Source organism: Acomys minous (genome assembly GCF_964271855.1).
Source record: "Acomys minous genome assembly, chromosome: 7".
In the NCBI taxonomy this organism is placed as follows: Eukaryota; Metazoa; Chordata; class Mammalia; order Rodentia; family Muridae; genus Acomys; species Acomys minous.
The window spans coordinates 4454382-4467151 of NC_140488.1; the positions used below are offsets into that span (position 1 = coordinate 4454382).

At 37.4% G+C, this 12770-nt stretch overlaps 1 protein-coding gene across 3 annotated transcripts in view; it reads right to left on the reverse strand.

Annotated features, from left to right (window-relative positions):
- The window catches only part of LOC311601594 (uncharacterized protein), a 286148-nt gene that overhangs the window by 189882 nt on the left and 83496 nt on the right, over positions 1–12770 (reverse strand). For 2 of the 3 annotated variants that reach the window (XM_084789120.1, XM_084789122.1), the window contains exons 7-8: positions 7114–7168; positions 6234–6590 (exon numbers count right to left, since the gene is read on the reverse strand). The exons of the other annotated variant lie outside the window; for it this stretch is intronic. In XM_084789120.1, the coding sequence (XP_084645246.1) occupies positions 7151–7168 (18 nt within the window). In that variant the 3' untranslated portion in view covers positions 6234–6590; positions 7114–7150. Of the gene's footprint in view, positions 1–6233; positions 6591–7113; positions 7169–12770 lie in introns of those variants that run through there. 3 annotated transcript variants of the gene reach the window in all.

Genomic DNA, 12770 nt, shown 5'->3' on the forward strand with positions numbered 1-12770 from the left:
AGATGATAGAGGAATTTAAAGAGAAAATGAATAAAGCCTTCAAAGAAAAGCAGGAAAATACAATCAAACAGGTGAAGGAAATGAATAAATCTCTTAAAGAAAAACAGGAAAACAGAAGGAAACAACAGAAGAAAATGGATTAAACTGTTCATGACCTAAAAATGGAGATAGAAGTAATAAAGAAAACACAAAGTGGGGTAATCCTGGAGATGAAAAACCTAGTAAGGAGAACAGGAACTAAAGACAAAAGCCTCACCAACAGAATACAAGAGATGGAAGAGAGAATCTCAGCATAGACAAATAACAGAAGACGTTGATAGAGTGGTTTAAAAAATGCTGAATCTAAAAAGTTTCTAACAGAAAAAAATCCAGGAAATTTAAGACACTGTGAATAAAACTAAACCTATGAATAGTAAGAATAGAAGAAGGTGAAAATTCCCAGCTCAAGGACCCAAAAAATATGTTCAACAAAATCATAGAAGAAATTTTCCTTAACCTAAAGAAAGAGATGCTATAAATGTAAAAGAAGCTTATAGAACATTAAATAGATTGGACTAAAAAAAGAAAATCCTCCTACAACACAATAATCAAACACTAAATGTACAGACCAAAGAAAGAGTATTAAAAGCTTTAGAGGATAAAGGCTGAGTAATATATAAAACCAGACCTATTAGGATTACACCAGACTTCACACCAGAGACTTGAAAAGCCAAAAAGGCCTAGGCAGATATCATGCAGACTCTATGAGATCACAGATGCAAGGCCAGATTACTATACCTGGCAAAGTTTTATTTACCATAGATGGAGAAACAAGATATTCCACAACAAAAACAAATTTAAACAGTATTTACCCACCCATCCCCTTAGAGGATACTACAAAGAAAACTCCAGCACAAGGAGGAAAACTACACCCAAGAAAACACAGGAAATAAATAATTTGACACAAGGAAATTTTTTAAAAAAGAAAATCACACACATACACAACTATCACCAACATAAAAAGTACAAGTATCAAGTATCTCTCAACATCAGTAGTCTCAATTCACAAATAAAAAGACACAGGCTAAGAGAATGGATGCATAAACAAGACCAAACATTCTGCTACAAACAGAAAACACACCTCAGCAACAAAAGTAGACATTACTTCAAATTAAAGGACTAGAAAAATGTTTTCCAAGCAAATGGAGGCCATTCTAATATCTAATAAAATAGAATTTCAGTCAGAAGAGATTGGTAAGGATACTTCATACTCATCAAAGGAAAAATACACCATGATGACATCTCAGTTATGAACATCCATGCTTCAAATAAAAGGGCACCCACATATTCCTAAAAGAAACATTAGCAAATCTTAAGTCACACATAGAATCCCATGCATTAATAGAGGGAGATTTTAACACCTACTCTCACCAATGAACAGATCAACCAAACAGAAATTAAACAGAGAAATATTAGAACTAACTGGTGAATCAAATGGACCTAATAAATACCTTCATAACACTTCACTGAAACACAAAAGCATGTATCTTTTTCTCAACCCCACATGGAACCTTCTTCAAAATTTTCCATATACTTGGTCACAAAACAAGCCTCAACAGACACAAGAAGACTGAAATAATCTCCTGTATTTTATCAGACCACCAATGACTAAAGATGGACTTCAACAACTAAAGAAAGTCTACAAACTTATGGAAACTGAACAACTCTCTCCTCAATGGCCATTGGATCAGGAAAAAATAAAGAAATTAAAGAATTTCTAGAATTCAATGGAAATGAAGTCACAACATACCCAAACCTACGGGGCAAAATGAAGAAACCTAATCAAAGTCCAAGAAATAAACCTACACAGCTATTGACACTTGATTTTTTTTTACAACGAAGCAAAATCCATACAATGGAAAAAAGAAAACATCTCCAATAAACAGTTCTGATCTATCTGGATGTCTGCATGTAGAAGTATGCAGACAGATTCATATTTATCATGCTAGACAAAACAAATCCAAGTGCATCAAAGATCTCTACAAAAAAACAGGATATACTAAATCTATTAGAAACAAAAGTGGGGAAGAGCCTTGAACTCATTGGCACAGGAGACAACTTCCTGAACAGAACACTCACAGCTCCAGCTCCAAGATCAACAATTAATAAATGGGACCTCATGAAACTGAAAAGCTTTTGTAAAGCAAAGGACACTACTAATAGAACAAAACTGCAGCCTACGGATTGGGAAAAGATCTTCACCAGCCCTTCATATGGCTGAGGGCTACTATTCAAAATATATAAAGAGCACAAGAAGTTAAACACCAACAAACCAAATAATCCAATTAAGAAATGGGGTACAGAACTAAACAGAATTCTCAACAGAGGAATCTGTAATAGCTGAGAACTGGGTCTTCAAAAACCTTAGAGACCTACAGAATATGGCATTTGAAGATGTTTTTATTATTCTAAAGATTCTCTGACAACAAGACAAGTTAGCTTCTGGCAACACCCAGCCTACCTCAAAGAAGATGATGAGCATCAAAGAACCTCCTTATGGAGTTGGCTTCACATGTTGCAAACCAGCCACTGGGAAAAATGTCCTTGTTTCTGCCACAGAGAGAATTCTGCTTAAAAAAGGGCAAGCTTAGATGCAGGCAGAGTCGATGGTCAAACTCTGCCAAGACAAGGTAAGCAAGTCCCCAATAGTTCCTGCCTCGCAAATATGTCTGTCAGATATGTTGTGCCAGAAGGCTGAAGATGATGCTCCAATGTTATAGAGAATGTTGGGTGACTGTTCAGGCAGAAAACTGTCTCAGTCATTTTTTCATTTTGGATGCTGCTAACCTGTACTCTGGGTTCACTCAGGTATTTAAGTTTTACCCCTTCTCAAGTCTCTGATGGGTTTGAAGACCAGATAGTTTAGTCTTTCAGTTAATCTTAGTAGGTTAGGTGTTAATACATTTTTTGATCAAGATAGATGTTTTAAGTTAATAGACATGAGGTATGATAGATATTAATCTCCATTCAGAAATTTAGACCCAACAAGATAGGAAAGATGTTTACTTCAAGTTGGCCAAATACAAATACCTAAATGACTATGAATGTAACATTTATATAAATCCTGATTGTCTCATGGTTCTTCCTGCTGTATGCAGTTTATTTTATTCATGTGTAATAATATAAATGTATTTGCTAAAAAAGAAATATAGTAAAAATATTTTCAAAAAAAGAGAAATACCCAACATCCCTAGTCATCAGAGAAATGCAAATCAAAACCACTCTGAGATTCCATCTTAACACCTATCAGAATGGTTAAGATAAAAAAAACTCAGCATATACAGGGGGAAGAGGTCCTCCTTAGTTACAGTCATAGAGTAAGGGAGTAAGGGGAAAATGGGAGGGAGGGAGAAATGGAAGGATACAAGTGATGGGATAACAATTTAAATATAATATGAATAAATTAATAAAATATATTTTAAAAACTCAAGTGACATCACATGCTGAGGAGGATGTGGAGAAAAACGGCGAATACTCCTACATTGCTGGTGGGAGTACAAACTTGTGCAACCACTTTGGAAATCAAAATGATGCTTTCTCAAAAAATTGGGAATAGTTCTACTTCAAGACCCACATATTCCACTCCTGAGCATATGCCCAAAATATGCTCCACCATACCAGAAGGACATTTGCTCTACTATGTTCATAGCAGCTTTATTCATAATTGCCAGAAAATGGAAAAGACCTAGCTGTCCCTCAACTGAAGAATGGATAAAGAAAAAGTGGCAAATTTTCCCAACGGAATATTACTCCATTATTTAAAAATAAAGGACTTCGTCAAATTTTTAGGCAAATGGATAAAACTAGAAAAGATAATCCTAAATTAGTTAACCCAGATCCAGAAAGACACACATGGTATGCATTCACTTGTAAGTCAGTATTAGCCATAAAGTACAGGATAGCCATTCCACAATCCACATAGCCAAAGAATCTAAGTAGCATGAAAGGTCCAACACAAGTGCTTGAATATCTCTCAGAAGGGGAAATAAAAAGACATCAGAAGTGGATGAAGAGAGAGACCTGAGTGGGAGAGGGGATGTGAAGGGGAACGAGGGTGCAGGATCAGGTAAGGGCAGAGAAAAGGTGGGAGGTGAGAGAGCTGGGAGAGAGAAGGGAAACCAATGTGGAGACATTTCTGGGACATGCTGAAGACCAGTAACATTGTAGGCTACTGGGTGGATATGAGGGTGACTCTAGCTGAAACTCATAGCAACTGAGGACATGAAGACTGTAGTGGCTATCTCCTATAGTCAGGCAGGACTTCCAGTGGAGGGAATGGGACATCAACCCACCCACAAAACCTTCAACCCCAAATTTACGCTGCCTACAAGAAGTTCAGGGATGAAGAAGGAGCAGAGACGGATGGAATATCCAGAGAATGCCTGGCCTGAGACTCATCCCATAGGAAAGAGCCAAGCCCTGACACTATCAAAGATACTCTGCTGTGCTTGCAGACAGGAGAAAAACAAAACTGTCCTTTGAGAGGCTCTACCCAGCAGTGGATCAAATCAGATGCTGAGACTCACAGCCAAACATCAGGAAGAGCTTAGGAAGTCCTGTGGAAGAGGTGGGGGAAAGAAAGAATGACCCAGATGGGATAAAGAATCCACAAGAAGACCAACAGATTAAAACTATATGATGACCATGGGGCTACCACTGACTAAACCATCAACCAAAGAGCATGCATGGACTAGACCTAGGACTCCTACACATATGTAGATGATGGGCAGCTTGGTCTTCATGATGGTCCCCTAGCAATTAGAGCAGCACTGTCTCTGACATGGACTCTATTGCCTGCTTTTGGATCACTTTCCCCTAGCTGGGGCTGCCCAGTTTGGTCTCAGTGGAAGAGGATGCTTTTAGTTCTGCTGAGCCCGGTTGGTGGGGAAGGGCTCCCCTTTTCTGAGGAGAAGTGGAGGAAAGAAAAGGAGGAAGAAGCTGGAAAGGTGGGACTGGGAGGAGAGGAAGGAGGGGGTTGTGATAGGGATGTAACATGAATAAATATTTTTTAAAAGAAATTCTTTTACTTAACTTTCAAGAGGCATTTGAGCAGATTTCTTAGCTCTCTACACTGGACCCATTAATGTGCCTGTTACAGGGTCTTCTATTTGACTCTGAATAGTAAGTTGGTCTCTAACTGTTACTCTGAAAATTTATGAGCCACCATAAATATACATGACAGTATTTCCAAAGTCATGACAATTAAATCAATATAGCATAAATGATGACATGGACTTATAATGGCATGCTGTCTTCCAGAATTGGAAGAAGAACTGGACTCATTTTTGAAAGGTCATTTAGTGGGTTTTCTATGATCCTTTCTCTCATTGTTAACTTTCTCTCTTGAAATTACCATGCTTTATTGGTACACATTTTATGGAAAATAAGAACTACATCAGAAGATTTTAAATGTACTTTCAAAAAATCATTCACATACCCACTCAGCTTGTTCCATTCATACACAGACAAATTGGTAGGTGATAGTTCCTACTATAGTGAACAGTTCCTGCTATGAACATACTTCCTGCTGTAAATAAGTTTTAAGAACAACCTCATTATTGGGGCAAACACCTGTAAAACCAACATGTGGACCAGAGAGTCAACAGTTCAAAGCCAGCATTGGCTACATTGCAAGCCTGAGATCAGCCAGTGCTATCTGTGATCCTATCTCAGCAACAACAACAAGAACAACAACAAGAACAACAACAACAACAACAAAGAAATTATAAGAGTAATTATAGCATATCACTAAGAGAAGCATATTCTATAAATTGTTCAAGGTTTCTCCAACATATTTGGAGAGGGATATACCCCTGAGTAATCTATATGTACTGAATGCTAGCAAAATAACTGTAATGCTCATGCGCTTTACTAAATTCAGCTGTTCAGGCAGACACAAACATGATAAATGGCTCTCCTTGGAAGGCTAAAGATTTTTACTTGGTCACAATGCTGAGTCCTTACATGGCTATGGTAGAATTCACAGAGACAATATCAGATTTGGTTTATCCTCACATAAAGTCAGTAGCTTGTCTCAGCTAGGGTAGTTTGGAAGCCCATCACTTGAAAGGCAGCAGAACACTTAGGGGAGTACATTTAAACTCTCATACAGATCTTGTTTTCCATAAAATGTGTAGTACTGTAACCTTATGAAGTATCACACAGAGTTTTAATCTAGACAATGCTGTGGTCTTTTTTTTTTTACTTAAAAAAATGCCTACTGAGGGGTTAGGAATACAGATCATTTGGCAGGGTGCTTTTCTTGATGTGCTGATTAATTTTTATTTTCAACTTGACACACCATAGAATAGTCCAGGAAGAGGAGCCTCTACAAAGGAATTGTACAAATAAGATTGACCTGTGATCATGTCTATGAGAGATTGCTTTGGTTGATGACTGATGAGGGAGGGCCCAGGTCACTTTGGGTGGCATCATCCTTATGTAAATGGGCTAGCTGACCATGAGCCAGGAAGAGAGGTAGCAAGCAGCATTGTTCCATGGTTCTTGTCTCCAGTTTCCTGCCTTAACTTCTGTCAATGATGAACTGTGACCTGTAAGTAAAAGCTAAAATAATCTTTCTCCTCTAAGTTGCTTTTGGTCATAGTTTTTATCATAACAACAGGAAAATAACTCATCAGGCACAAAATCATCAGGGCAATATTCACCACCACATAACTAAGAAGAGTGGCACATGGGGCTACAATTTCATAATATGCAGATCTTCTGAATGCCTTGACATATCATATCCTGTGGAAATGGATGCTTTATATAAACTGTGTATCTAAGCACATCTAGAAAAAACAACATGAATATACTATAAATGAATTCTCAGCCTCTGATGCTTAATCTTGAATATTTATTACTGAAGTTGTAATCTATTTAGATGTTTGGATAATACTTCTTAATGCTTTAGTGTTATTTCAATTTTTAGATGCGAGCCACCTTTCATACATTCTGGTTGTCTTCAAGAGCAGAATGTACTCCTAACCATGGACCCACCTGAAAATGTTAAAAACATTCACTATTACTGCATCCTAAGGAAAAAGATGTTGTGGAGCAAAGCAAAGAACTTACTCTTGGAATATGCTGAATTTGGGCAGATGAACAAGCATTACTTCATTTTGAAGGTCTAGAAAATATAAAATGGAAAGAAAATGGGAATTGTTTTGTCATTCTCAGTGATTAATTCTACTTCTTCACATTGTGGCTTAAGGGCTTGCCAGATCACAGTGGCAGATTAAAATCTGATAAAGCATAGAAAAATGATAAAGCCAGGAGAAGGTACCCAAGGGTACCCAACTTGATGGCAGTTAAGCAGGTAAGCAGTCCTTTGGATTTTCTGAGAGAGGGACACTTTTTTGATGCACAGTAAGCATGTCCTTGTAAAAACACTGATAAAATTATCTAAAAATGTATGCCATAGATGATTGTTTAAATAACAATTATTGGCAGGGCACAGTAGCATATGTCTTTAATCTCAGTACTCATGAGGCAGGGACAGACAGATAACTCTTGAGTTTGAGGCCAGGTTGATCTATTTAGTGTGTTCCAGACCAGCCTGGGATGAATAGTCAATCTGTCCCTACAAGTAAAAAAGGTTTTAAATATTAAATTACAATGATCACTTATACCCTAAATAATGACTTAGTCTTATCATAGTGACATATATAGTATACTGAAGCTGATTTACTCTTCACTTCAAAAGGGTAAAACCCACAAAATTGTGTATAGGCATGAATGATACATTGAGCGTAAGAAAGGGTAATCATATGTAGCTAAATCTCCTCTATAATGTTCCTGCCATATGATAAATCAGTCATTACTTGAGGTATTCCAATCATAAGTAGTGCACTAATGAACCAGCCCATCACAGTACTGAATAGGATAATCATTAGAAGTTATTGCTTAGTGTTGGGCCATTCATCTGAGTATAGCCCTTCCCATCCATTGGTCTTTGTTCTGTTCTCAAGAGATGTATAGAACCAGGCTGATCATTACTAAACATGTTAGCTCTTAAAATCTTTGTAAGTTACCTTAACTGTACACAGTCTCCTCTCTTACTCATGAGATTACTTCCAGTTATTTTCATTATTTCCTGTAGGATTGAGTGACTTCAACATCTAGCTCATTTTCTAAATAGGATCTGGTTCGTGTGGGTGTTGCAGGTATTGGAATGCTGCCTCCTGTACTTTAGGTTCTAGATGCCAATAAAGTGATTTGAGGTCACATTAGTCCTTTGGAAAAGCAGTATCAGTCTGTTGAACACTGTAAGTTTTCTCATCAGTTGAAACCCTGAAGACTTTTGCACACCTAATGTTATTAAATAAATACATCTTTGTGTGATTTATTGAGGTTTAAGGGGCACCATTCTTTATTTTATTTGATCTTCTTGTATTTGATCTTCCATTTCAACCTGAGAGGTCAAGAATCTGTAAGCTGATGCCCAGTTCGCTGGTATTTATGAATCTCATCACAATCCATGAGTGTTTTTTCCTATGTCACTGTTAGCATGGCTGAACACAACAGAGGACATGACAGTTCAGGGAGCACTGGCACCAGCAGCCTCTCCCTGAGGATGTCAGTCCAACCATGAGCATCGGTCTCTGTAGGCAAAAGAAGGCACATTTATTTACTATTTCCTTGATAACAAAAGCCTTTGATCACTAAAAAGAAATGATCTATGGGGATACTGGATGTTCTTTTCTTTTATGACACTAGGGATCAAACTCAGGGTCTTGTACATGCTAGAAATGGTACTATTTCCCTGACCCTTAATCTATTTTTTAAACTCACACTTACTTGTTAATTCTCCAAGGAGATAGAATTTTTGAAAACAGTTGCTTGTTTATTCTTGTCTGAAGAAAGTAAATGACTCTTTATTGATAAGGTGGGCACTCTTTTAACTTTAAATATTTATTGCCTACCTGCTTACTAGGTAGCATGCAAAAGGCTGAGGATAAGCAGGCAAGCACACCCCAGTCAGGTGCATAGTCCAGAAGAGTATTCTTTAAATACTAGGAGTATGTTAATTAGCTAATATTCTTTCTCAAAGTATAGTCTAAGTAAACAATCTATTCCCTCTTGAAACATGGATTGCTGTTTAGGAGAGGATCTAAAACCTATTTATCTTCAAGAAGCCACACAGGAAGAATTACATGGTTCAATTTACTTCAATGAATATCTGGGAGTTGTCTGTTACATAGCTTTAATGAACTTGATGAACTCTGTCCTTTTTAATAAAGTGCCCAACTACACAGATAAATAGATAAAGCTATATGGGTTCCTAAACTCAGTACAGAAATGTAGGATGAATAAAATCTAATTTCAAAGTATATTACTTCAAAAGGAGCCCACTCTGAGGTGGAGGAAACTTGATTCCCTGCTCTAGAGCCAATTTTCCTCATTTAAAATGTAAGAGTTTTAAATGGCCTTCAACAGGCATGGTACTGACACTTAGCAGACATGAGGAAATGTATAGGGTGTTGTGTTTCATTGGTCATTAGAACTGAGGTGTGCTCATCTAGTTAATGAGAACCAAAAATGCTTCACATCTTGTATTACACAGTAAAATAAGCCTCCTAGAGCAAATAATGATCCCATCAAAAATGCCAGCAGTAACAACCTCTTTAATTATTCCAGTAAACTATCTCACTAAGGTACCCTACACTTCACTGATGTGATATAAGAACTTAAGATTTTTAATAGGAAACTATCAAGTCAATATTGAACTATTTGAGCAAGAGAAATCGTTTCTTCTGAAGCCAACAGCATTATGATCACCTGTGTGGTGCATATTAAAATACAGCGCACCTGAAACTACATATTGAAAGAGAATCTCTATGAGTAAATCCAAATAATGAATTCTAAAAACCACTGATGTTTACTCAAGAACCTGGGAAAAGAGTGGTACACAAAAACAGAATCTGAAGGAATGTGAACGTACCTTCATTGTACTTTTGCTGACTGTTTTTATGTCAGTTCAACACAAGATACAGTCATTTAAGGAAGGAGATTAAGAAAATCCTTCTATAATATCTAGCTATAGGTAAGCCTGTAAGGCATTTTCTTAATTAGTGATTGATGAGGAAGGACACAGCCCAATGTGGGTAGTGGCAGCCTCCAGGTTCCTGCGCTGTTTGAATTCTTGCCCTGACTGCATTTATTGGTGAACTGTGATGTAGAAGTGTACGTGAAATAAAATTTTTCTTCTCCAAGTTGCTTTTAGTCCAGATGCTTCATTACAGCAATAGCAAACTTAACTACGATTGTACTGCTCAGATTAGCATAAAGACAAATTCTCCAAAAAGTATCCCCTTTAAAATACTGTCTCACTTTCTTACATTTATATTTTACTTTTAGTCTGACACCAAAATAGGGTTACAAGGAGAAAACAAAATAAAACAAAACAAAATTTTTAAAATGGGAGTGAAACTATAGTGAACCCACTGCATCAGAGACCACTGGGTCTGGATTCTCCAAGTGAGGAAACTGGGCAATCCAGAAAGCCTGGTAAAAGTGTAGTCAAATCAAGGCTTGTAAGCAAATTGTTCCTATTGGGAAAATGTTATAAACAATATACTATGAAGAAGAGAATAACTTTTGCTTTAAAATTCATCTAGGGAAATAAATTGGACCAATGAGAAGGGATGAGGGATAGGGATAGGGAAAGTATATAAGAGGGGATTGTGCTTAATGCACAACATGCATTTACAGAATACAGTACTATAAAATGACTTCTTCTGTGATTTCAAAAGTCAGCACACTGCAATAAGACAATTTTTTCACCATTACTTGCATCAAATGACCCAAAAGGTCATGATTATTATCCCCATTTTCACAAATGAGAAAATTAGATTCAGAGTTATAAAGCTAACAAGTAGAATCCTTTCGAAGTCAATATGTTTTTAATGTTGTTGTTCTACATATCTAAAATGTAGAAATTGTATTCAGAAAAATTCAGTATTTTAAGGAGGTTATACTAATAAAATATGCTCTCAACTAGATTCATCAGAAAGAAAAAAATGGCAGGCAAAATGTGTCTGCACAACTGACACAATCAAGTGCAGCCAGAAATTAAATCAAAAGATTAAATATAACAGACATCAGGAAATTGCAGTACATCTATCAACGGGGTTGTGATAGCTGAAATCAAAAATTAAAAAGTATGAAGAGGCAACACTTCATAACTCCCAGACATTAAACTAATCTAAAGATGAGCAGAGGCTAGTATAATCTGTCTGAAAGTAAAGGGCATGGACTGACAGTGGCAAATTATGATTTATTTATTCCCTGTTCCTTTTTATTTTTAAAACATGTGTATTCATGGGTTGCTTGCATGTATATCTGTGCAATACATAGTTGCCTGTTGCTCAAAAAGGCCAAAAGAAGGCATCATGTCCCCTGGAATTGGAGTTAAACATGGCGGTGAGCCACCATGTGGGTACTATGAACAAAACCAGCATCCTCCTGAGAAGCCATTATTCTTTTAAGTATCATTTTTATTATGATTTATTCAAATTACATCCTGATTGGTATCCTCTCACTTATATCTTGCTGTTTCCTCCTCCCTCCCTCCCTCTCTCCCTCTTTCACCCTATTCCCCTCCCCTAGACCTCTGACAGAAGTGGGCTTCCTCCCCCACCATATGATCACAGCCTATCAGGTCTCCCTTCCTCTGTGTGCTGCCACTAGGCATCCCCGCCAAGGGGAAGGGATCAAATTGGGAGCACCAGACTTCTTGTCTGAGGCAGTGCCCACTCTCCCACAACCAGATAGAATAAGCTGTCCATTGGCTAGATATGAAAAGGGGTTCTAGGTTTACTGCATGCATTGTCCGTTTGTGCATCAGTTTGTGCAGGCCTCCCATGGGTTCAGATCCCCCAGCCTTGATGGTCTTCTTGTGGGGCTCCTGGACCCTTTCTTTCCCCCCATTCTTCCATACCACTCTCACCTGAAGTCTAGCAGAGATTCCCAGCATCTGTCATGATCCCCCACTGAGTGGAGACTCTCAGAGGACACCTATGTTGGGCTAAAATCCACTTATACATGAGTATATAGCAGGGATGTCTTTCTGGGACTGGATTATCTCACTCAGAATGATCATTTCTAGTTCTATCCATTTGCCTGCAGATTTCAAGATTTCCTTGTTTTTAATAGCTGAGTAGAATTCCATAGTGTAAATGTACCACGGCTTCTTTATCCATTCTTAAGTTTGGGGACATTTATGTTGTTTCCAGATTCTGGCTATTACAGATAAGGCTGCTATGAACATAGTTGAGCAAATGTCCTTGTATGGCAGAGCATTTTTCAGGTATATGTGTAGAAGTGGTATAGCTGGGTCTTGAGGTATAACTATTTCCAATTTCCTGAGAAAGCACCAGGTTGGTTGCCAAAGTACTCCTTTTCTCCACATCTTTGCCAATATGTGCTGTCAGGTGAATTTTTTATCTTAGCCATTTTGACCGGTATAAGATGGAATCTCAGAGTTGTTTTGATTTGCATTTTGTTGATGACTAAGGACTTTGAGCATTTCTTTCAGTGTTTCTCAGCCATTCGATATTCCTCTGTTGAGAATTCTCTGTTTAGTTCTAAAACCCATTTTTAATTGGATAATTTGTTTTAGTGCTGTTTAATTTCTTGAGTTCTTTATCTATTTTGGATATTAGCCCTTTGATCAATGTAGGGTTAGTGAAGATATCCCACTCTGTAAGCTGTTGTTTTGTTCTGTTGAC